The sequence below is a fragment of the Tachysurus vachellii genome, chromosome 9 (genome assembly GCF_030014155.1).
Source record: "Tachysurus vachellii isolate PV-2020 chromosome 9, HZAU_Pvac_v1, whole genome shotgun sequence".
In the NCBI taxonomy this organism is placed as follows: Eukaryota; Metazoa; Chordata; class Actinopteri; order Siluriformes; family Bagridae; genus Tachysurus; species Tachysurus vachellii.
Window position 1 is genome coordinate 12,630,916 of NC_083468.1, and position 26,096 is coordinate 12,657,011.

At 40.6% G+C, this 26,096-nt stretch overlaps 1 protein-coding gene across 1 annotated transcript in view; it reads right to left on the reverse strand.

Moving 5' to 3' along the window:
- The window catches only part of reln (reelin), a 395,099-nt gene that overhangs the window by 324,922 nt on the left and 44,081 nt on the right, over positions 1 to 26,096 (reverse strand). The window contains exon 2 of the mRNA XM_060877712.1: positions 13,551 to 13,658. Within this exon, the coding sequence (XP_060733695.1) occupies positions 13,551 to 13,658 (108 nt within the window). The remainder of the gene's footprint in view (positions 1 to 13,550; positions 13,659 to 26,096) is intronic.

Sequence of the window (26,096 nt, forward strand, 5' to 3'; positions counted from 1 at the left end):
TGATATTGCTATATAACATATTGTATATTCACATTACATTAATCAGCATACAGCTTAATAAGAACTAACATTTTAAGGTAAATAAAAGTTGCCAATTACGAGACGTTTACATAAAGTCACTCTTAATATCTGCTTGCAAATAGTCTGTATACAATACAGTATATATAATTTTACATCACACAAGATTTCAACAAATGTAAGTAAAACTTACTCTTCAGAAATCATATCCTCAGCTGGATCAAGTCGCTCTTCAAAATACAAATGTTCGTCGTCGGAGTCCTGCTCTTCATCTTCATCTGAGGAAACTTCCTCAGCTGTAAAGCGTTTCATCTTCCCAGCGCGTTGATAAGTGAATGAATCTGTTAAAACTTTGTGCTTCTTACATTGTTTGGGGGCGCTGATCTTATTTGCATAGCCCGCTCAGGTAATTTTCATATGAATGGCGCGCACGGCGGTAGGTGGGATCACATTAGTGGTAATGAGGTCGAGCCAGAAAAACTGTACCTCTCTTTACTTACATACAGATTACACAAAAAGACAATATTTGCTTTCGATTTTAATTATCTCATTTAAAAGTAGACATTTCAGGCTTTCATTAGACATATGTATCATGTTTGTGTGATAAGTATTGGCGGAGGATGCATATCACTCTGTCCCACGGGCAGCTCTGGGACTTTCTGATCACTGCTTAGTTCATCTCATACCGACCTACAGGCAGAAACTGAAAACAGCTAAACCTGTATTAAGGACTGTAAAAAGATGGACTAAGGAAGCAGAGCAGGATTTACAAGCTTGTTTCTCGCTCACTGATTGGACTGTTTTTGAAGATGCTGCCACCGACCTGGATGAGCTCACAGAGACTGTAACATCATATATTAGTTTCTGTGAGGATTTGTGTATTCCTACCAGGACTCACTTAACCTACAACAACGATAAACCATGGTTCACTGCAAAACTCAGCCAGCTCCGTCAGGCCAAAGTGGATGCTCACAAGAATGGGGATAGGGTCTTGTACAAACAGGCCAAATACACACTAGAAAGGGAGATCAGAGTAGCAAAGAGAAACTATTCTGAAAAGCTACGGGCTCAGTTTGCCTCTAACGACTCAGCTTCAGTGTGGAAAGGTCTGAAAGCCATCACCAACTATACGACACCATCCCCCAGCACTGTGGTGAATCAACAACTGGCAGACGACCTGAACGAGTTCTACTGTAGGTTTGAAAAAGCCCAATTCTCACCTCCTGTAACCCCTGACTCCAACACACCTAAAATTCAGGTCAGCGAAGATGAGGTGTGTCAGGTCTTTAAGAAGAACAAAAGGAGAAAGGCACCAGGCCCAGACAGTGTTTCACCAGCCTGTCTGAAAACCTGTGCTGATCAACTGGCCCCCATCTTTACTCGGATATTCAACACATCACTGGAGCTGTGTGAAGTACCCTCATGCTTCAAAAGCTCCACCATCATCCCCGTCCCAAAGAAACCCAAAATTACCGGACTAAATGACTACAGACCTGTGGCCCTAACATCTGTGGTCATGAAATCATTTGAAAGACTGGTTCTGGCTTATCTGAAGGACATTACTGGACCCTTACTGGACCCTCTGCAGTTTGCCTACAGGGCAAACAGGTCTGTGAATGATGCAGTCAATATGGGACTGCATTATGTTCTGCAGCATTTGGACAGACCAGGGACCTATGTGAGGATCCTGTTTGTGGACTTCAGCTCTGCTTTCAACACCATCATCCCATCACTCCTTCAGCCCAAGTTATCCCAGCTATCCGTGCCCTCCTCTGTCTGTCAGTGGATCACCAGCTTTCTCACAGACAGGCAGCAGCTAGTGCGACTGGGGAAACTCAAATCCAGCACCCGCACCATCAGCACTGGCGCCCCCCAGGGCTGTGTTCTCTCCCCACTGCTCTTCTCTCTGTACACGAATGACTGCACCTCTCATGACCCCTCTGTCAAGCTCCTGAAGTTCGCAGACGACACCACACTGATCGGCCTCATCCAGGACGGTGACGAGTCTGCTTACAGACTGGAGGTGGAACGGCTGGCTGTCTGGTGCAGCCTTAACAACCTGGAGCTGAACACGCTCAAGACAGTGGAGATGATCGTGGACTTCAGGAGAAACCCCCCTGCTCTCCCCCCACTCACCATCATGGACAGCATTGTGACAGCAGTGGAGTCATTCAGATTCCTGGGAACCACAATCTCCCAGGACCTGAAGTGGGACATTCACATTGACTCTATTGTGAAAAAGGCTCAGCAGAGGTTGTACTTCCTTCGCCAGCTGAAGAAGTTCAACCTGCCACAGGATCTGCTGAAACAGTTCTACACTGCAATAATTGAATCCATCCTCTGCACTTCAGTGACTGTTTGGTTTAGCTCAGCCACCCAATCCGACCTCAGGAGACTACAGAGGGTAGTTCGGACTGCTGAGCGAATCATTGGCACAACTCTCCCTACACTCCAAGACCTGTACTTCTCCAGAGTGAGCAAAAGGGCAAAGAAAATCACTCTGGACCCCTCACATCCAGCACACTTACTATTTGAACTGTTGCCATCTGGCCGACGCTACAGAGCCCTGTGTACCAAAACGACCAGATATAGGAACAGTTTCTTCCCTCAGGCAATACATCTGATGAACACTTAACATACATCTGATGGACACCTAACATACACAGAACAATACCTATTCTTACATTGTCTGCAAGTACGCATTTATATTTTATTTTGCACATCTATATTTGAATTTGCACATCTTTACTTCAATTTGCACACTTATATTACAATTTGCACATACAACTGTCTATTATTTATATGTTCATGTCTTACCATTGCTACATGTTTACACTGTGGAGCTCCTGTACTAGAAAAAATTCCTTGTATGTGGAAACATACTTGGCAATAAAGACCTTTCTGATTCTGATTCTGATTCTGAGTTATGAGTTCATGTTTGTAACATGTTTCAGGAAGAAGGTCAAGTTCACGGAGATGTCTGAATGCACAACCTGGTTATTTTCTTTATTTGCCAAAAGCACAGCGTTTTGTTGTTAATATGAAGGCACTCAAATAAAAGTAGACACTTGACAGTTTTGAATGATGTATTACATGTATGTGTATGACTATGAATGACGGAGTATTTTAAGTGGACTTCACGTCGAAGAGGAAAAAATGCGCCAAAGACGCACCGGTGCGTCTTTCGACCCCAGAGGGTTAAGGCCTTAAACTCCCTAAAGGCCTTAAACGCTTGTACCCAGGAAATGCTGCTTGCAGCTTTAATTTTAAATTATTATTTACCTTACTGTAAATTCATAAATATACTGATCATCTCATCTCAAAACAAGGCTTGAATTACATAATCCTATCAAGAAAAAGAGGTATAAATAGGGAAAAATAACACAAAACAGCTGGGCACAATCAGGTAACATGCAACTGATGGACACAGCCATGAACCAAAGCAAAGTGCACATGGCATATACACAGCTTCACTTTTACAAGGGAATTAAAAGATTTGTCTAGTTGAGGGCAGGAATTTGGCTGAAACACCCAATTTTGAAAATTGACTATCTTCAATGGTAAGAAGTCATTATACTTCAACAGTAGGACTGCTTTACAGTATATGTGAAAATGGTGAAAGCAGCACCAGCATAGAGGTTTTGCTAGACCATTGCTAGTGTTTCTTTAACTCTGTGAAAAAAAAACGTGACTATCAGTAGTTTTGTACCTGTCTAGAGGCTTCCAACAATCATACCAGGTCTTCATTGTTCTCCCTTGTGTGCTGCACTGAAATGCCTTCGGTCCCCATTCAGTATTGAGTTATTTAAGGTATTTATTAAACAAAAGTCCCAGCTCCTGCTAGTTCAACTGCCAAATGAAATACTCCCTAGTTCTACTTGGGGCCAGCTATTCTCTTTTTCTGGACCCCAAACAGGAGTCCATGGAGAACAACAGGCGCAACTCAAAAATTAGAATATAATGGTAAAGTTCAAGATTTGTGCAACTTAGTTATGTATATTCCAGACTCATTATTAAGTAAACTTAAATGTTCCAGGTGTTTATTTTTATTTCAATATTGATAATTGTGGCCTACAGCACACAAACACTAAAAAATCAAATATTTCATTTGCACTTTTAGCAAATCACTTTTTATGCAGTATAAATATTTATTATAAATATAATAAATATATTATATTATAAATATATAAATAAATATTATAAATATAAACTTTTATTATCATTTCAACAATATATATAGCTGTTGCAGTATACAGTGAAATGAGACAACATTTCTCCAAGACCATGGTGCTACATAAAACAAAGCTAAAGACTTAAGTAAGTAGTCCTAGTCACATAAAGTGCATCTGTGCAACCTGGTGCAAACAGTGCAAGACAAAAGACAAAAAGACAGTGCAGGACAAAAGAAGGTGCAAACAAAAAATAGAAGAAATTACACAAAAGACAATACACAAAAGCAGCGCTGACCAGTGTAAATACTGTATGTTCAATATTGCATGTGCATAAATACTGGAATGAACACATTAGAATTATAGCAGCAGTTACATGATGTATTGTAATGTATTGTGCAAAACAGCAATCAACTGAAATGTAAAACACAGAAAGTGCAAAAAGCAAACAGTGTTCAAACAGCATGCAAACTGTAGATATGGATGTATATTGGAAGAGTGTGTATTTGGTGTAGGTCATTACAGTCCATACAGTTTGTGTGTGTATGTGTGTGCGCGCATGTGTTTTGTGCTCGGTACAGTTCAGTTCAGTTATTGAGAAGTCTGATGGCTAGTGGAAAGAGCAGCAGGAAGGTGAATTTTTTGTTTATTTTTTGCTCAGTGGTGGATGAAACAAACACACCATAAACACTCAGAAAATTTGTTTTAGTAACCTTATTAGCATAAAATTAGATCATAGTGAATGCACAGCCAGCACCTTTGATCTGAAGCTAGGACTGTTAAATATAAGATCTCTTACATCTAAAGCTCTTATGGCTTATTAAATGATTACTGATCAGACGTTTAGTGTTCTGTGTTTAACATAGATCAATAGATCATAGATCGTTTGTCGCATTAAATGAAGCTTGTCCACCCAGTTATATTTATATACATCAGCCTCACTTAACAGGCAGGGAAGGAGGTGTCGCAGTTATTCATGATGATAAGATAGGCTTCAAGCAAGAATCTACACATATGTTTAACCCATTCAAAGTTCTTCATACTAACATAGCATATGTTGCCACAAAAAATAAGTATACCGAGTACGTTTCTCTAATTGTTGTTTACGGACCTCCTGGAGCATATTCTGAATTAATCTGTGAATTTGCAGATTTCACTTCAATCCTAGTTGTTTCTTTAGACAAAGCAGTAATTGTTGGAGACTTTAATGTTCATTTTGTTAAGTTTGAAGATCCTCTGGACAAAGCAGTTGTTTCCAACTTAGACTCAGTAGGGGTTAACCAGAATGTAATAGGACCCACTCATAATGGAGGTCACACTCTTTATCTCGTTCTAATCCAAATATTAAATATAGAACATATAGTCACAGTGCTTCAATCACTTTCTCTGACCGTTATCTCATGTCAAAGTAAATTATCAATATTTTGATTGGCATGGAAGGAAAACCTTCATAGCTACAAAAAAAATCTCTTACTCCTGCTAGATCAGTGTATTTCGCTGGCCTTTTTTAAGATAAAAATAATCCTAAATTTATATTTAATACTGTAGCAAAATTAACTAGGAATAAAAACACTGTTGAAAACACACACCATCTATTTGTAGCAGTAATGACTTTATGAATTATTTCAATGTAAAAATTGATAACATCAGGCAGAAAATTCTCACTCTCTCACTCATTTTCTACCGCTTATCTGAACTACCTCGGGTCACGGGGAGCCTGTGCCCCTTTTCAGGCGTCATCGGGCATCAAGGCAGGCAGAAAATTCAGACCATTAATTTAATACCAAACAAATTGATAGATAATGCCCTAGATAATATTACAGTTTTTGATCTGTATTTAGACCAGTTTAATCCCCTTCAAAAGACTGACTTATTTTCACTGAATTCTTCTTCAAAATTATCAACCTGCATACTGCATCCATTACACACATGTTTCTTTAAACAAATATTACCAGTAGCTATGCAACCATTCTAAAAATAATAAATTCTTCCATTAGCACTGGCTATGTTCCAAAATTGTTTAAGCTAGCGGTTATCAAACCTTTGATTAAAAAACCTGACCTTGACCAAAGCCAGCTGTCCAACTATAGGCCAATATCAAACTTCCCCTTTATCTCCAAGATCCAAGAAACTTTGTAGCTCAGCAGTTATGCTCATACATACATAGGAATAATATTCATGAACTGCATCAGTTAGGATTTAGGCCTCATCATAGTAAAGAGACAGTGCTGGTTAAAGGCCTGCTACTGGCTTCTGATCAGGGTTGTGTCTTTTTACTAGTTGTACTTGATCTTAGTGCAGCTTTTGATACCATTGACCATTCTATACTACTTGATAGGCTAGAAAATGTTGCTGGGGTTAAAGGGACAGCTCTCTCCTGGATTGGGTCTTATTTGTCAAATCGATATTTGTTAGTAGACCTAAATGGTGACCACTTAAAACAAACTAAGGTAATGTTCGGTGTTCTGCAAGGTTATGTTTAAGGCCCATTGCTTTTCTCCCTATATATGCTACCCCTTGGTGCAATTATTCGTAATCATGGTATTGGCTTCCACTGTTATGCTGATGTCATGCAGCTATATGTTTCAGCTAAGTCAGATGTGAGTCACCAGCTTAATAAGATTGAAGATTCTGTGAAGGACATTAGACAGTGGATGCTTCTAACTTCCTCCTGCTTAACTCGGATAAGACAGAGGTGCTTTTACTAGGTCCACAGACAGCCAGAAGTAAGCTTTCTGATTACAGCGTAACTCTGGATGGTCATTCGGTTACATCATGTACAGCAGTAAAAGACCTCAGTGTGATTATTGATACCGGTCTCTCATTTGAAGCTCACATAAATAATATCACAAGGGTAGCCCTCTTTCATCTCAGAAATATTGCTAAATATGAATCTGATGTTATTACATGATGCAGAAACAGTTCATGCATATATTACCTCTAAGTTGGATTTTTGCTTTAAAGTCTGGATGTTCCAGTAGGAGCATAAACAAGCTCCAGTTAGTCCAGAACACAGCAGCTAGAGTCCTAACTAGAAACAGAATACATAAACATATCACCCCTATATTATCCTCATTGCATTGGCTCCCAGTCAAGTTTTGCATTGGTTATAAAATACTATTACTAACCTTTAAAGCACTTAACGACCTCATGCCACAGTACCTGAGTGATCTTTTTATCTGTCATTCGATTAAAGGCTTCAGGCTATTTGGTAGTACCTCAATTACAAAACGCTACAGCAGAGGGCAGAGCTTTTTCTCTGAGTCTTGCTCAGATCCGGCGGGTTCACGGACATAGAGTGTATGGTGAACTGGGAGGTGTGGATGCTGTAGGCTTACCACCCTCGCAAGTCGCTCAGCTTTGCAGACTGTGGAGTGGTGGGATGCCTTACATCCCAGGAAGCCCTCATGTCTGTGTCACCTTCTGGCTATAGCCTTTTAATTATGCTGTCATAGCTAGTCTTGCCAGAGTCCCTGTCTGCACTTTGCACATAATTTACATTGTCCCTCACCTGATTACAATCATATCTAACAAGTTTACTTCTCTCTCTCTCTCTCTCTCTCTCTCTCATGTTGTCTCTGTTGAGCTATATATACCTGCTGTATATGTATGATGCATCTGTGGGGCATCCTCAAATGGAAGGTGGAGGAGCTCAAGGTCTCTAACGTCTACCAGCTCTGTGATGTCATCGTGGAGGAGTCAAAGAGGACTCCAGTGGCAACCTGTCACACTCTGGTGAACTCCATGCACAAGAGGGTTAAGGTAGTGGTAGAAGATAATGAAGGCCACACAAAATATTGACACCTTGGGCCCAATTTGGACATTTTCATTTAGAGGTGTATTCACTTTTGTGGGCAACATTAATGGCTGTGTGTAAAGTTATTTAAGGCACAGCAAATTTACACTGTGAAATATTTACAAAAGTGCGAGGGTTGTACTCACTTCTATGAGATACTGTGTATATAGGACATTGAACACATTTCTAAATTCATTGATGCAAATTGGGAATATGCCTAAATGCAAGTCCAAATGGATTAATAGCCTTGGCTCACAAAACATTTGAGATAATGCCACAGGGAAAGTGATGTGGCAAACATTTCTGTGGATGATCCCTGTTTTAGTACAATCCCTAAGCAGCTCTGGACAATGAAAAAAGCATGATGTGGGTCTAATTAAAAATAATGCTCCAGTGCAAAAAAAACCCCAAATCAGATTACAGACCTTGTAAGATTCAGTATCCCTTAAAACCAGAGACCATTAAGGGTATTATGCCACTGTTTAACTCTATGCTTAAAACTTGTGTCGAAGTGCAATGTGAAACCTCTCCAATAAGAACACCTATTTTAGGTATTTTAGTAGGTGGTCCTTCAGTATGTAGATGATTGTCTGAGGCAGCACCATTTATGGATTGTGGTGGCAGGCTTCACACAGCCACTGATGGGGAGACAGCAAGTGCTTCTTGCGCAACTCCAGCAACAAGGCTGAAGATAATGTGGCATCGTTGTGGCCGCAGGGAAAGGCTTATTGTCTCTCCAGATTTTTCAGTTTCAGTAATCTTTCTGTCGAGCTCACATCATTCTTAAAGATTCCTCTTACCCTGCCCATAGACTGTTTGTCCCTCTTCCTTCTGGTAGGTCTTCAGGAGCCTCTGAACAAAAAACAGTAGACTGAGGAATAGCTTTTTCCTAGGACTGTCTCCTTACTCTGCCTCCCGGTGACCTGACTCCCCTTTATATTATGTCAATAGCACCTGTATATTTGTCAATATAATATACAACACCCTGTATATCATGTCTCTAGCACCCAACCTGTATATCTTGTCCATAGCATATTCATCTGTATATTATCTGGTTTATACTGTAAATATTTTACTCATACTGTAAATATTGTACATCTTGCACTTGCTACTTATTGCAGTTCAGCTAAACTGGACTTAATGGCAGCAGGGCTACCCATGTATTTAAGAGTTGTAGCAGCAGCAAAAAAAAAAATCATTCAATTCTTCTAGAGATATTGTGGGATATAAATAACTTACCCTTTTGGTTCCACATGGAGTGTTACTTCTTCAAACAGAAAACAGCACATATCTCAGCAGCATGATGATTGAAACAATACAGTCTTACTTGAAGTGCCAAATGTCAAAGTAAAATGTATTAAACCCTGCAGCTCATCTTCCCACAGAAGCAGATGGAGAATCACATTATTGTGTAGCGGTTGTAAATATAATTTGCAACCCCAGGTTCAATTTGCAGAAGACCCCATTCAACTGTTCATAGATAGATAAGCCTTCAGAGACCAGAAAACAAACTGCAGTTGTGTTGGGCAGTAGTCACATAACATGAAATAATGACTCACTAGCAGGACACCTGTTAGCAGCATGTCCATTAGCACAAGGAAAAAGTAACACCATTCATACTAATAGTTGTAATGTGGAAACTTAGATGCTTCCTTACTTCTTCAGGAACATCAGTCATGCACAATGGCCTGATTTCTGAGCTCCAGTATGCAATTTAAACGAAAGTCTATTGCTATACATAAATGTGAAACACATTTTTTTTTATTTCACATGCAAAAGAAATACAATGTGTATAAAGAAACCTTGCATATGTTGAAAACAGGTATTCCCATATAAAGGAAATTGTTTCCTTTCTAGGATAAGTAATAAGCACGGCCATGGCAAGACCATCTATCTCTAGGTACTGGTAGAACAAGGGCTTTACTTTTTACTTTACTTTACTTTTGTGAAAAAAAAAAACTTTGTGAAAGATGCTAGTGTGTGGACTCCCTTTTCAAATCATGTACCTAAGACAAAATTACACATAGAGCAGTAGAACGTGAGAATGGTGCACTAAAGAATAAACGTGCCAAATGCCATGATGAAACAGCCATTTCTTTGATAAAAGCCCTTCCCATTGAATTACTGTACATAAGAAAAAGGGAAGAGCAAACCTAAACCCATTTGAGATACTGTTTAGCAGACCCCCTAATACAGGCATACAGCTAGTGACAATACACTGTTGCAAACAAAACAAAATGTTACCACATGGCTAACAAAGAAAACAGACACATGAAAACACAGAAGTTATCACTGTAGTGCTGCATTATGTTATATGCACAAAAAGCTCTGCATGAATTGTCAATTACACACAAGTATTTAAATGTCTTCAAGAGTTAAGTAAAAATGATGATATGTAACAATCACCATCTCTTTCTTTTATTTTAATAATTATCAATTAATATAACTAACCCTAACCTCATTGGTTGGTGAATACTTTCCAGAAGCATAGTTTTTGCTGCATAACATTAACAGGTTATTTGGTATTTACATTTTGCTGCACAATACTAAACTAACTAAACCTTAGTGAAGAAATGTTTTTAATTTTACCATATTACTATTATATTATTCAATTATTATTAATTGATATCAAAGAATTTCTTCTTCAGCTTGCCACTTGCTTGTGAAACTGCTTGTGTTGCAGTTGTGTTACAAAAATAGATGCTATACAAAAAACAAATCTCAGATGTTTCAATGTGTCAGGATCCAGCCCGGACTTTTGGCCATGTGCTTTTGTTTATGTTCTGTGTCACGTGTCTGCCCTGGCCTTGTTTATTTCTCTGCACACCTGTTTCTTATGTGTTAATTGTTATGAGTATTTAGCTGTGCCGCATTGCCTATGGCATCACAGAATCCTTGTCGTTATTCGTCATCCTTTGTCATGTCTAGTTTCGTCTGTGTTCCTGTTTTGTGTATTTAAGTTATTAAACCTGTTTATTTGAGCTATCCTGCATTTGGGTCTGTCTTCATCCCCACATTCTGACACAATGCCAGAAAAACCTGTAGTAGTCCATGCATAGTAGTAGTCCATGAAGTCCATGCATTTTTTTTTCTCATGAAGATCATTCTGATGAGAGAGTATCTAATCAGGATTGTTATTCTACACTAGACTCCTACTACGACATTTAAATAAATACTTGAATACTTACCATCTCATGAACATGGACACCTATATTGGGGACTCTCCTAACTTTTTTGCCACAATGGTGATGATATTGGGACCACACACAGGGAACCAGCTACACCAGATTCTTTGTCTAATAGGGACAGGGGGATAGCCCCAGTTATTGAGAGATGATCTGAGGATCGTCATCTCCTCTACACCAGCCATCAAGTGGTCCTGATGCCCAAGAGCTCAGGTCCCCAATAGCAGTTGATACTCACTTACCCACTTAGGGTGGAATTGAGTCCACAGAGTCACACGCTTTCAAAGGACACTTCTGCCAACCCCACCTGCATTTTGGGGAATGTGTGTGTCAAGAGGTTGCCCATCCTAAGTTCACATTTGGTATTTTTCCTACTTTACCTATTCGATCCAACTATCAGTGGGCAAAGCCTACGGGGGCAAAGCCTACCTATATGTGTTCCTTCCTTTTGGTCCAGACTAATCCCCGCACACCTTTGCATTGTGCATGGTTCTATGGACCCCATGGAGGCCTTGGCGCATCCATGTACTAATGTGCATAGCTGTGCATAGAATCTAGCTAAGTTGAGAGCTTTATCAGTAAGGCATTATGGTGCCCCTTTTGTTCTACTGGTGCTATGGCTTCATGAACTACAAACATACAGTAGGTGCCGAAAAACACGTGTTGTTTCTTCTCTACTTTCACATCTACAGTGGTGTGAAAAAGTGTTTGCCCCTTCCTGATTTTGTATTTTTTTGCACGTGTCGTCACACTTTAATTTTTCAGATCATCAAACAAATTAAAACATTAGTCAAAGATAACACAAGTAAACACAACATGCAGTTTTTAAATGAAGGTTTTTATTATTAAGCGAAAACAAAATCCAAACTACATGGCCCTGTCTGAAAAAGCGCTTGCCCCTAAACCTAATAACTGGTTGGGCCACCCTTAGAAGGAAGAGCTGCAATCAAGCATTTGCAATAACTTGCAATGAGTCTGTTACAGGGCTGTAGAGGAATCTTGGTCAACTCATCTTTGCAGAACTGTTGTAATTCAGGCATATTGGAGGGTTTTCGAGCATTAGCCCCCTTTTTAAGGTCATGCCACAGCATCTCAATAGGATTCAGGTCAGGACTTTTACTGGGCCACTTTTACTAGCTGTTCATTTTTGGCACTTCTTCACACAGGGCCATGTGGGTTTGGATTTTGTTTTCCCTTAATAATAAAAACTAAATAAAAAACTGCATGTTGTGTTTCCTTGTGTTATCTTTGACTAATATTTAAATTTGCTTGATGATCTGAAACATTAAAGTGTGCCAAATGTGCAAAAAAATTTAAAAATCAGGAAGAGGCAAACACTTTTTTACACCACTGTACTGTCAAACAGACTTGAAAGATCAGGCCTAGAGTTAGGTATTCTTTCCTTTATGTTGAGAGATTCTAAAAAGCCATTTTGCTCATGAGTGACTTTCCTCACTGGACCATTAAATTATCCATGAGTAGAGGCCCCCTCCACCACACACACACACACCTTCATTTTTTTGCCAGAGATTCTGCTTATATAGAGATTATTCTGAGAGCAGCTCACTGCTCTCCTTTTACATGCTTTCTTTACAGGCATTCATCTCAGTGAGCCAAATGCCGGATTGTGGCTTCCTGCATTGTGCATGACTTCCTTGGTTTCTCCCCCCATTCTGTCCATCATTGGTGAGTTCACTTCTCGACCAGTAGTGGTCCTCCATGTCTGCTCTTAATTACTTATCCAGCTTTCTGTCTGTTTATTTTTCAAATATTCAAATACATTTTCCTATCCAAATACATTTATTTATATACATTTGGAATTGTTTCAAGTCTATGTTTGGATATTGAGATAGTTAGGAATTTTAGAATTCTACTAAAAATTGGCAACTCGCTAATTCAAGCAAGATGTTCTTTAAAGATCTACAGTTAAGGTGTTGGACTACTGTTCACAAGGTTATGAGTTCAAATCCCAAGAACATAAACCTGCCACAACTGAACCATTGAGCAAGATATTTACCATCAACTGCTCAGTTGTGAGAAAAAAGAGATAAAATAAGTCACTCTGTATAAGGGCATCTGGAAAATGCATTAAATGTGTAAAAAACAAAAAAGGTAAGTAGAAAGTAGTAAACATGTATTGTTTAGACTTATTTGGCTTTGTTCAGCAAGAGCGCAGACTCTCTGAGAAGGGGAAAGGAAAAAACCCACAACCCAATAATGTGTAATTGTGTAGCTGTATATACTGTACATAATGCATATATATAATTGTGCACAGCTTTTATAATTGGCCATTCATTTATCTATTCAATTAATCAAACATGGCAGCAAAGTGATGAAAAAAAAAAAATCATACAATTACCAGTGATCCAGTTACAGACTTACCAAATCCAGGAGAAGCAGGAGGATCGACGTGTACTGCTTGGACAGTGGTGGAGGTGTAAAGACCAGTGACTAGCAAGCCATCGAAGAATGAACTAGTAGAGATTGTCACTGCAAAAAGATGCACAGAATCAGTAAAAGTAAAAGAGGCAAAACATAAATCCCATGTATACAATTTTTTTGGATCGTCAAAACCAACTGAAAGTCTTCAGACTGCCACTGAGAGCAGTTTGCTGGATTGCAAACAAAGACACAGCAAAGATGAGTCCCCAGTGCATGCACATTAATATGTTGATGAACAAATACAATGGTCTAAATTAATCTTTTAAATATTTATTTTATTTAAAAATAGAATTTGTCTTCAAATAATTGTGATAATTGTAATAATAATCACAATTATTAATTTTTAGATGAATCCCATGGCTTATCGCCTGCAGCTCCCCCAGTCCATGAAGATCAACCCTACATTCCATGTCTCCAGGCTGTCTCCAGTCCTTTGCAGCTCTCTAGCGCCCCTTATGACCGGGCGTCCAGTATTTGATTGGGAGGGCTATGGTTCGGAGGAACACTCGTGGGTCCCTGTGAGACACATCCTGGACCTGGAGCTGGTTAGGGCTTTTCAGAGACAGAGCAACAAGCCTGGGACCGTCAGGGGTCGTTCTCAGGGGCGGGGGTACAGTAACATCAACATTTCAGGCAAACTCACGGCCCCTGGCACCTTTGTCACGTAACTGCAATTAGGGCAACTTGCGACGCTTGTCCACACCGCTATTTAAGACCCATGAGAGGTACTATATATATAAAACCCATAAAAGTTAGGAAAAGAGTTTCCAATTGTGTCTCAGTGTGGTAATACGTATCAGCTCGCATAGGTAACATTACCACTAGGAGTTCAAAAAGAAGGTTTTTGATATATATATATATATATATATATATATATATATATATATATATATATATATATATATATATATATTTGAAGTCACAAGCTAACCCCCTGCATTTTCCCCTTATTTTTATTTGCACCGATTTATAAACCTGTCCTGTCATCACTCCCTATCCAGCCCACAAGCTTTCTCAATCTGCTCCAGATGCCTGTCCGTTTTCCTATCTATTACTCGAGTGGATAACGGGCCAGACCCGGTACCCCTTCCTCCGAATGGAACCGGAGTCCCCCGCATAACAAACATGTATTTGAAGGATTCCATTTTTGTAGCCAACTACAAATTTTCATTACTTAAACATTCAATAGACAGTTCAATTGTTTATCAGAATTTCAGTTTTTATATCTTGATATTTACATCTAGCTGTATAAAGTGCATTACACCTTTGGTGAGACACCAGCAAATTTTTTGTTAAATGATAGGAAACGATATACTTTACTTTATGTAAACAACACCTAATATGCATCAATCCAGTTACCCACTGTCCTTACAAAACTGTAGCATTTGTCTGTTGTCTTCTCAGTAGGTAAAATGCATGCTCTGTTCTGTTATGGGCTGGTGACTGACTTGGCCATTCTGTTGCAAAAAATACCATATGGTTTGATGTTGATGAAAAGTTCTGGCCAAATGCAGCATTGACTAGCACTGCACTGAGGCAATACTAGAGGTGGCACTACTGTGTAACAGAGATAGGAGGCTCTAATTGTGGGCCACCCTTCAGGCCTCTGAAAAGACTTCTGTTCTGTAGACTGCTGTAATATCCTTAGGTGCAGATATATAGGTGTGTGTCTGAATTAGACTTGTTTTTCCTTTATACTACATTTCCCACATTCCTCTGCAGACTGCATCACCATTTTTCAGTGCACTTCATGACCTATAATTCCATAACTCAATAAATAGACCTCATTTCCTTTCTTTGTTCCTTTGTATTGGTGAGGTGTGGGCCTGAAGATGGGCACTCAAACGTGTGTTTGAATCTTTTCCATAAGATGAGTTATGTAAGTTTTCTATTGTAGTTTTTACTTGAATTTGATGGGTTGTATACTTGTCATTAGTAGGTTTATACATATCCTGTTTGATGTTGTATGATTTTCACCTTTATTAATCTATGTGAGCCTTATTTCTTTGTTTTATTGTTTGTAGTGACCAGAAAACCATCTTTACCATCCTGTGTATTCTAAGCATTCCGCTTGTAGCACTCCTATCCCACCCTTTACGATAAGAGCGCTCTGGGTTCATTAACTAGATCAAAAAACAACTTAAGCAAGTCACCAATCACAGTGTATGTATTGAATTTAAACAAAGAAAATTAGCCGTGTAACCAACAACACTTAAATAGTCATTTAGTAAATAAATCGCATGACAGAAGACAAATAAAACAATATTTTTCCCTTTATTATTTAACAAAAACCACTTAGAATTCACAATGAGCTTTCTATCTTTAACCTTACTAATGTTTTTCACTGAAACATGTTATGGTCATGACCAAATTAGCAAAACAAAGAGAGAAAAAAAAAACGTTGCAGGCCTGTACGATGCTTGTGAGCGTTGTGGCGACAAGCTACTTCACCCCTTCTTTTTTTTTTTATCGATAGAACAACGGAAAAAAAAAAACTTACTCACAGTCCTTCGTAGTCTTGACTCCAGGGTCAAAGGAAAAATAAATATATATTCCACTTAGGTTACTCGGAAATAGCCTTTGTGATCCACGAACAAACGCATGAGCACTTTTCCCTCAGTGGCAAAAGGAAAGTTCGGGAACAACACCTATAATCCGCAGCAAACTTTGGCAAAATGCTCCAAAAACAAAAAAATAGCTCCACGAAAGTCGCTATTTATTTCAAAGTGTCCATTGAACACTGTATACTGCCACACTGACAGTACCAACTGGTGGAAAGAAACAAACAAACAAAAAAAATGTCCTCGGAAGATCCGTTTAATGAGCGACACCTCCACGTGTCTCTCCAGCACACACAACAAACAAACAAAAAAAAATGTCCGACTCTCTCTTCTCGTCGTCAATTCCTCACGACAAAGACCCGCCCCCCATCCAATCACACTTATCCAAATTAACAGATCAAGCCTTGAGCCAATGAGCTTAAGACATCCATTAACTATGCTTGAGGATAGGGTGCAACTTAAAGGGCCATAACAATACATTCATCCATCAAAATATATATCACATACGAACAATGTTGTGTTATAAAACATAATATCCAAGCAGGCTACATCCTCCCCCTTCTAGAATGTCCTCATGTCCTCATGAGACTTAAATATAGGCCTAACATCTGTGTTAACGGCAAAATTGAATAAGAAAGGATGGCTTTGTTCCAGACTACAAGAAAATTACTATAATAAACTTAGGTGTTTCTGATTTCTTACTGATAAGAAATTTGAATCGTCATACCTCTGTGTACTATTTTAACTGGCTGATTTATTGGCTTTCCTGGCTCATCATAACTAAGACGAATAACAGGCTTTACTTCTCTTTTCGGTCTGATATCAGGGACAGGTTCTACCTCCTCATCCGAGGCACTAGAAGAAAGGACGTCTCCCCCCTCTAGTTCAGTGTCCACCACCGGTTCCTGGACAGGTGGTAGAGGGTGTGCTGTCTCTAGCATACCTTCATCATCGGTTACCAATTCATCTCTGTTTTCAGTCTCAGCCACTTTTGGGACACTAGTCTTATCCCTAGCACCAGCATCAGTCAGCACAGTTAAGAAATCATCAACTTTAGGAGAGGTCTCTAACCACTGTGGCTGAGGAAAGCTAAATTGCATCAAAGGATACCCATCCTCTTCTTCAGATTCAGAAGTCCACTCTTCGTGCAAGTCCTTTGACTCACTTTTAGGCTCGCCCTGTTTATTAATCTCTTCCAACAGGGTAGCCCGTTGGGCTCTTGTCCTTGGCTGCTGGACATTTGGCGGTTCCTGCTTGTCCACAGGCATTCTTACCAAGTACCCAATCGGCAGAAGGTGATCACGGTGTACTGTCTTTGCAACACCAAACCCTCGTTCAGGCTTAATTCGGTAGACAGGTATATTAGGAAGCTTCTCCACTACAATGTAAGGGAATGGATTCCATTTATATTGCAACTTATGCTTCCCGGGGAGACCCAAGTTACGCATTAGTACTCGATCACCTTCTTCAAGAATCTGATTTCTGACTCTGGTGTCATAGAGTCTTTTGTTTCTCTCATGGTTTTTGTAAGCAGCTTTTGCAGCTAGCTCATACGCACTTTTCAGTTCATGCCTCATCGTGTCTACATACTGACGATACTTCATTTCGTTTTCACCATCAGGAGATATTCCAAAGCACAAATCAATAGGCAATCTTGCTTCCCTGCCAAACATTAGAAAATATGGAGAAAACCCAGTGGCATCATTTCTAGTACAGTTGTATGCGTGCACAAGCTGGCTCACTTGTTGACTCCATCTCGCTTTCTTTTTAGGGTCGAGAGTTCCCAGCATAGACAGCAAGGTACGATTGAATCTCTCAGGTTGTGCATCTCCTTGAGGGTGATATGGGGAGGTTCGTGATTTTTTGATTCCAAGTATTCCTAGCAACTCCTTAATGAGTTGACTCTCAAAGTCACGTCCTTGATCGGAATGAATCCGAGCTGGTAGTCCATAATGAACAAAAAATTTCTGAAACAGTACTTTTGCAACTGTCAGTGCCTTTTGATTTAGTGTCGGGAATGCCTGGGCATATCGAGTGAAATGATCAGTCACAATCAACACATTGCCAATTCCTGTTGAGTCAGGCTCAATGGACAAAAAATCTATACACACTAAATCTAGGGGACCAGTACTAGTGATCCGATGTAGTGGTGCAGATCTCTGGGGCACTGTTTTACGCGCAACACACCTGCCACAATTCTTGATGTATTGAGTGATGTCAAAAACCATTCGAGGCCAGTAAAATCTGTCCTTAATGAGCTCTATGGTGCGTTCTGTTCCAAAATGACCCATGTCATCATGCATAGCTTTTAGGACCATTGGTCGGAACTCAGCAGGCAGTATCAACTGATACACTTCTTTTCCATGCCTCTGAATGAGGCGAGACAGTAAACCTTTCTTCAAAAGGATTTTAGAATTCTCTCTTTGGAGTATCACAATTTCTCTGTCTTGCGAACTTAATTCTAGAATGGATTTTCCATCCTCTAACTGCTTTAATACTACTCCGAGGGCTGCATCTGCTCTTTGAGCTTGAACTAATTCTATTTGACTCAACCGCTCAAGAGGGCTTATTTCAAGTTTTGTAGGAAATGAGAAAACATCAGGGAGGGCATCTGGAGGGACCCCAAGCTGATCCACACGTCGGGGAACAACATCGGTCTTGCCAGTGCAGACCTGTCGACACAGGTTTAACGCCAAAGGGGGAATGACCTCCCATTCTTCCGATCCGTCCAGCGCATTCCTGGACAAGAGGTCAGCATCAACATTGTTTTTTCCTGGTTTATATTGTACATTGAAGTCATATGTCGTCAATGCAGCTAACCATCGGTGGCCCGTAGCATTGAGTTTGGCAGTGGTGGTCACATAAGTAAGTGGGTTATTGTCTGTCCTCACAGTGAATTTAGCACCATACAAATAATCATGAAACTTATCCACTATGGCCCATTTCAAAGCAAGAAATTCCAGCTGATGAATTGGGTAGTTACGTTCCGATTGACTCAATTTTCGACTGGCAAAAGCAACTGGACGCAGGCCTTCAGGATATTGTTGGTTGAGTACCGCTCCCAAACCATCAAGACTCGCATCCACATGCAAGATGTAAGGCTTACTGGTGTCAGCAAAGGCTAACACTGGGGCATTGGTAAGGCAATGTATGATTTTCTTAAATGAAGAGTCACATGCTTCATCCCATCTTTCAGCAAAAGGCTCACGCACCTTAAAGTAATGCTGTCTTCTATGATTGTTTACTTTCCATTTCTTTTGAGCCGGTGGGTAGCCCTTCGTTAACTCAGTGAGTGGTCTGACAATAATGGAATAATTTGCAATGAAGCGACGATAATATCCACAAAAGCCTAAAAAGGACCGAAGGGACTTTAAATCGGTGGGCTTCTTCCAGTTTAGTACAGCCCTCACCTTGTCTGGATCGGTGGCTACACCAGCCGAAGAAACAATATGTCCCACATATTTTACTTGTGGCTGACAGAACTGGCATTTATCAATCGAGAGTTTTAAACCACACTCCTCCAGCCGATCCAATACCTTTAAGAGCCGTTCTTCGTGCTCTTCGAGTGTTTTCCCAAACACTATTAGATCATCCAAGTAAACAATCACTTGCAATAGATTCATATCTCCCACCGCAGCCTCCATCAAACGTTGAAATGTCGCCGGGGCTCCTGTTATCCCTTGTGGCATTCGTTCAAATTGATAGAAACCCAGCGGGCAAATGAAAGCGGTCTTCTCTTTATCTTCCTCTGCCATTGCTATTTGGTAGTATCCACTTCTCAAATCAAGGACAGAAAACCATTTACTACCAGTCAAGCAGTCAAGAGCATCATCAATGCGTGGCATAGTGTACTGATCCGGGATGGTTCTAGAATTCAAAGTGCGATAATCAATGCACATGCGCACTCGACCATTCTTCTTTCTAGCTATCACTATAGGAGATGCATATGGGCTACGTGATTCTTTAATAATCCCTGCAGCCAACAGTTCTTGCAAGTGGCGGCGGACGTCCTCTATATCAGCCGGAGTGATTCGTCTGGATCGTTCACGAAATGGCTTAGTATCAATGAGCCTGATGTGGTGTTCTACCCCTTTAGCCAATCCCACATCCCATTCGTCCAAGGAGAAGACTCCCGCTCTCTCTGACAACTTTTGGGCTAAACGACGTTTCCAGGCCTCCGGCATGGGTGAACTGCCAAAATCGAACAAGGAAGGATCCAAAATCTTTTCTGTAGCTGTGGATTTCTGAGGTACGGCTACCGTGTCCACAGTGAATACCTGAGCAAGAAGAGTACCCATTGGAATAGATATTCCTTTCTGAGATTCATTCCGCAGGGGTAAGGAGAAATTAGTTACATCAATAGATGATGAGGTCATCACCAAGGAGGGAACCAATACACTGGCCGGAAGTTTATTGACTTCAGTAGACTCCACTAGAAGTATGCTGTTTTCTAAAGGCTGATGGGGTGTAACCCTACATACTGGATAGATAGTACTACGAGGTGGAAGGTTTAGCGAGCCTGGTCCCATCCATTTCACATGACCGACCACATCTTTAGTTTCTCTGCAGTGTGACTCAACGGGTTGTCTTTTTACGTTCCACTCAAAGGGGAGTATCCGAAATGACTGAATAGTACTGTGATCAGCAAACTCTTCACAGCTGGCCAATAAGGTCTTAAGCTTAGGGGCGTTTGTGCCCAAAATAACAGACACAGCTTCAGGACTCTTGGGATCAGGACACACCAAAGCTAAAAGTGTAACTTTTTCTTTAGAACACTGCTTATTAAAGGGGAATGCTAAATCTACAGAAATATAACCCCTGTAAGGATAAGTGGAGTCACTAAGACCCCAGATAGCAAGGTTAGTCAGCGCCTGTAGTGGAACATGAGATAGGTGCTTCTTATACCAGCTCTCAAACACTATGGTGACTCGAGACCCACTGTCCAGCAAGGCCTTGCAGTGTTGTCCCTCAATTGTTACTTTAGCAAAAGGAGATGGACCAACTAATCCTGCCGGAATCGCATTGGACCTGTGAGGATGTATTGTGCTTCTCCGCACTGAACAGTTCCTGGTCGCTACTGTAGTCTCAGCCGAATCTCTTCCATTCTTATTTTTCCGCAGAGCACTTATCAGTTTGTGGATAACTTTTGGGTTGTTTTCGAGGGAATTGCAATGAGATGCAATGTGGCCATCTTCCCCACACCGGTAGCAAAAGAACTCAAATGATTCGCTGTGAAACATGTGCTTCTTACGGTGAGTAGGCTGATTTTTCCCTTCATTCCATTTAGATTCTCCACGCTCCATGGGACGATGGGCCACAGTCCATACACTGAGCTGCTCGTTAAGCTGTTTCATTTGTTTCTGCAAAACTTGAACATCACCTTCTGTTCTGGACTCAGCTGATGATTTAAGGCTTTTACTTTTCGTCTCGCGTTCGGTGTCTCTGGTTTTTGTTAACCCATCAAGTTTGGAGGTCAAAACTTTGATTTCATTTTTTAACTCCTGAATTTCAGTAGATTCTGACTTCCGTTCGGCCACAGTTTGGACCTGCCTTACGGAAGCATGTAGCTTGTGGCGAGTGGCTTTATTCTCTTCCTCCTCTCGGAGTTCATTCATCAACTGCAAGAATGTAGGAGGCTTCTGTTTTCTCTCCCTAAGACGGAGATGTACTAGTGTCAGGTCAGATTCTAAGGAGCCCCTGATGAGCTGCTCTAATCTAGCTTGATCCACTCTTGAAGGTGCTAGGCCACCTCTCTGCACAACTTTGCGAAGGGATCTCTCCAGCCTCTGCAAAAAATCTGAAATCTTTTCACCAGCCTGTTGGTGTAAATTTCTGAAAGCATAATACAGGTCCTCACCAGATTCAGAAGTGCCATATACATTTTCCAATGCCTGTAGGTAATTAGAGGGGCTAGCTTCTGGATTATTCAACCTCACTGCCTGAATAATGTCTAAGGCAGGGCCTCTCAAGCTCTCAACAATTCTGGAACGCTTCTCTCGGTCTGAACAGCTACATTCCTCCACCATTAATTGGGCTTGGTCAAGCCAATGGTCAAAATTCTCCTCACCTGGCGGTGTGGGAGTTTTCCCTGAGAAAGCTCTCAATCGTCTAAATGTGTTACTCTCACTGGGTGGTTTCATAGTTTTCTCCAGCAGATCTCCTACTGCCCTAATAATACTATCAGGGGAGCTACCTGAAACAGTTCCCTGAGGGAAAAGGGCTCTAACATCATCCATTGTCTTTCCCTCCTCTCTCAATAATCTGCTAAGTTTATCAGAAAATTGCTCAGGAGCACTCACTAATGGGGTCAACAATATTGTTTTCCAGGGTTCACCCTGGGCAGGTCTAATCTCAGGAGGAGTACGTTCTGGGTCTACAGGGTAACGACACTCACACAGAACCAAGTGACATTTCAGTTGAGAACTGTACTTATCACCCCTGACCCTAACTCTTCCAAACACCTTCACTGTCTGGACAATATCTTCTATAATAGAGACATCTGCCTCAGTTGGTACACCACAAATAATCAGAGCATGTGAAGGGTCAACTCCTAGTCCCTTACACCATTCAATCAACTCAGGCTTTGAAAGTTCTAGGGATGTCGCCATACTAACTACACAAAGAGCATCTGTAACTGCCAAAATTTAAGGGGAAAAAATTAACTATCCCAGCGGTGCCTCCATTTTATATGTAGCACTCCTATCCCACCCTTTACGATAAGAGCGCTCTGGGTTCATTAACTAGATCAAAAAACAACTTAAGCAAGTCACCAATCACAGTGTATGTATTGAATTTAAACAAAGAAAATTAGCCGTGTAACCAACAACACTTAAATAGTCATTTAGTAAATAAATCGCATGACAGAAGACAAATAAAACAATATTTTTCCCTTTATTATTTAACAAAAACCACTTAGAATTCACAATGAGCTTTCTATCTTTAACCTTACTAATGTTTTTCACTGAAACATGTTATGGTCATGACCAAATTAGCAAAACAAAGAGAGAAAAAAAAAACGTTGCAGGCCTGTACGATGCTTGTGAGCGTTGTGGCGACAAGCTACTTCACCCCTTCTTTTTTTTTTTATCGATAGAACAACGGAAAAAAAAAAACTTACTCACAGTCCTTCGTAGTCTTGACTCCAGGGTCAAAGGAAAAATAAATATATATTCCACTTAGGTTACTCGGAAATAGCCTTTGTGATCCACGAACAAACGCATGAGCACTTTTCCCTCAGTGGCAAAAGGAAAGTTCGGGAACAACACCTATAATCCGCAGCAAACTTTGGCAAAATGCTCCAAAAACAAAAAAATAGCTCCACGAAAGTCGCTATTTATTTCAAAGTGTCCATTGAACACTGTATACTGCCACACTGACAGTACCAACTGGTGGAAAGAAACAAACAAACAAAAAAAATGTCCTCGGAAGATCCGTTTAATGAGCGACACCTCCACGTGTCTCTCCAGCACACACAACAAACAAACAAAAAAAAATGTCCGACTCTCTCTTCTCGTCGTCAATTCCTCACGACAAAGACCCGCCCCCCATCCAATCACACTTATCCAAATTAACAGATCAAGCCTTGAGCCAATGAGCTTAAGACATCCATTAACTATGCTTGAGGATAGGGTGCAACTTAAAGGGCCATAACAATACATTCATCCATCAAAATATATATCACATACGAACAATGTTGTGTTATAAAACATAATATCCAAGCAGGCTACACGCTTATCCTGTGAAACCTGTGTACTGTGCATCCAACTTTGTCAACAAGAATAAATGAGAGCAAAGGGATTAAGTTGTTCTGTGTTTTAACAAGACACACCACCAATTTCTACATGTCCACTGAACCTTGTATACTTTTAACATCTGTTATCCATCACTATATATATATATATAGTTCCAAGACGCATTCTTGCCCTGTGGCTGGGGAACTCACTTCTAATTACTCATAGTCCTGTAAGTAACTCAGAGTCTTCCTCTGTCTCTTTGACCTCCTTAGCTCTAAATTGTCTTTCACCAAAGGAGTTCTGACCTTAACACCTCCTTGGTTGCTTCCTCTGTCTGCTCTGTATTAATGTCTTTAGAGACTGTGACACCCGCAATTGATGTTACCTTGTCCCCCTCTTATCTGGATTTCTCCAACTCCAGAGCTTCCTTTGAATGCACAACATGCCTGTTCCTCACTTGATCTATGTGTCGGTGCACTATTTGGCCATTTCCAAGTTCAACAGTACAAGACACTGGTCCCGTCTGTTTCTTCACTGTCCCAGGAATCCAGATAGGCCCTGAACCAAAGTTTTTAGTGTACACTGGGTCACCTTCAGTCACTTGTCTCTTTTTAGCATGTCGATCATAGTAAAATTTTTGCTTCATCTGTTTTTTTCTGCACTTGACTTTAAAACCAGGATGGATGAGATCCAAGGTAGACTGTAGTTTTCTTCCACACAACAGCTTCGCAGGAGATTTCCCAGTAATCGACTGCGGTGTGATATTGTAACTGAACAATGCTCTAGCAAGCTTTATCTCGATAAATCAATTTATCTCAATCTCATTTGCACCCCCAGTTCAGCCAGTCCATTAGAGCTTCATGATCCAGTGCTGTGGTGATGTTTTTGATGCCGTTTCGGGTCATGAACTCTTGGAACTCTGCATTTGTGAAACTACTGCCAATATCCGATACTACAATTTCAGGTATCCTGTGTTGGCTAAAACTTTGTCTCAGGCATTGAATATTTACAATATAGGAAGACTTATTTAAAGGGTACACCTCTAGCCATTTAGAGTAGGCATCCACCAAGATTAAAAACATTCTCCCTAACCACGGACTAGCATAATCAATGTGGATTCTTCTCCATGGCAGATTTGGCACCTCCCATGGGTGTAAAGGTGCAAGGGGGGAGAATTATGCCCAGGTGATTGATGTGTAATTGTTTCATTAGAGCCGCCCGGCCCGGCAGGGGAATGACCACACGCGCTCCCCACAGAACACAGCCTCCCTGTACACTGAGTTCCTCTCGTTTTTTTAGTGTAAGCCACAAAAACGGATTTGTCCACTCTCTTTAGCCATCCCCTGAGCACATACTCTCGACCAGGGGCAGATCATTTTCTTCAAGTAGGAGTACTCTTTCGTCCTCTGCTTGAGTCTCTACTCCTTTCTCTGTTAAGGGCAGTCTGCTTAGTCCATCAGCATTTTGATGTCCCTTGCCAGCTTTGTAAACAATGGTGTATTCATATCCACACAATGTCACAGCCCATCTCTGTATACGTGGCGATGCCAATGGGCACTTCTCTCAGTTCATTAAATAATGAAATCAACGGTTTGTGATCTGTTACAATGGTGAACTGCCTCCCATACAAGTATGTGTGGAATTCCTTTACTCCAAAAATGACAGCTAGACCTTCCTTCTCTAATTGGGAGTAATTCTTCTCAGCTGCATTTATTGTTCGTGACACAAATCCAGTTGGCCGCTCTGTGCCGTCCTCCATCCTGTGCGACAACATGGCTCTGATCCTGTATGATGAAGTGTCACAAGCCAGAATGATCGGATTCTTTATGTCATAATGCACTAGTAGGGCTGACGACTACAACTGAATTTTTGACTTCTCAAAGGCTTCTTTTTGTTCAGAGCGCCATGTCCATTTTGTCTCCTTCCTCAACAGTGCATGTAATGGTGCTAACAAGGTGGATAGACTAGGCAGGAACTTATGATAATAGTTCAACAGGCCTAAATCAGCCTTAAGTTCCTCACTGACTGTGGTGTGGGCGCGTCCTGGATTGCTTTGACTTTTTCTGCAACCGGTTGTACACCGGCGGCACTGATTTTGTGGCCTAGAAATATGACCTCCTCTCCCAGGAACTCACACTTGCTCCTTTTTAGCCTCAACCCACTTCTTTTTAGCCAAGACAAGACCCTCGTCC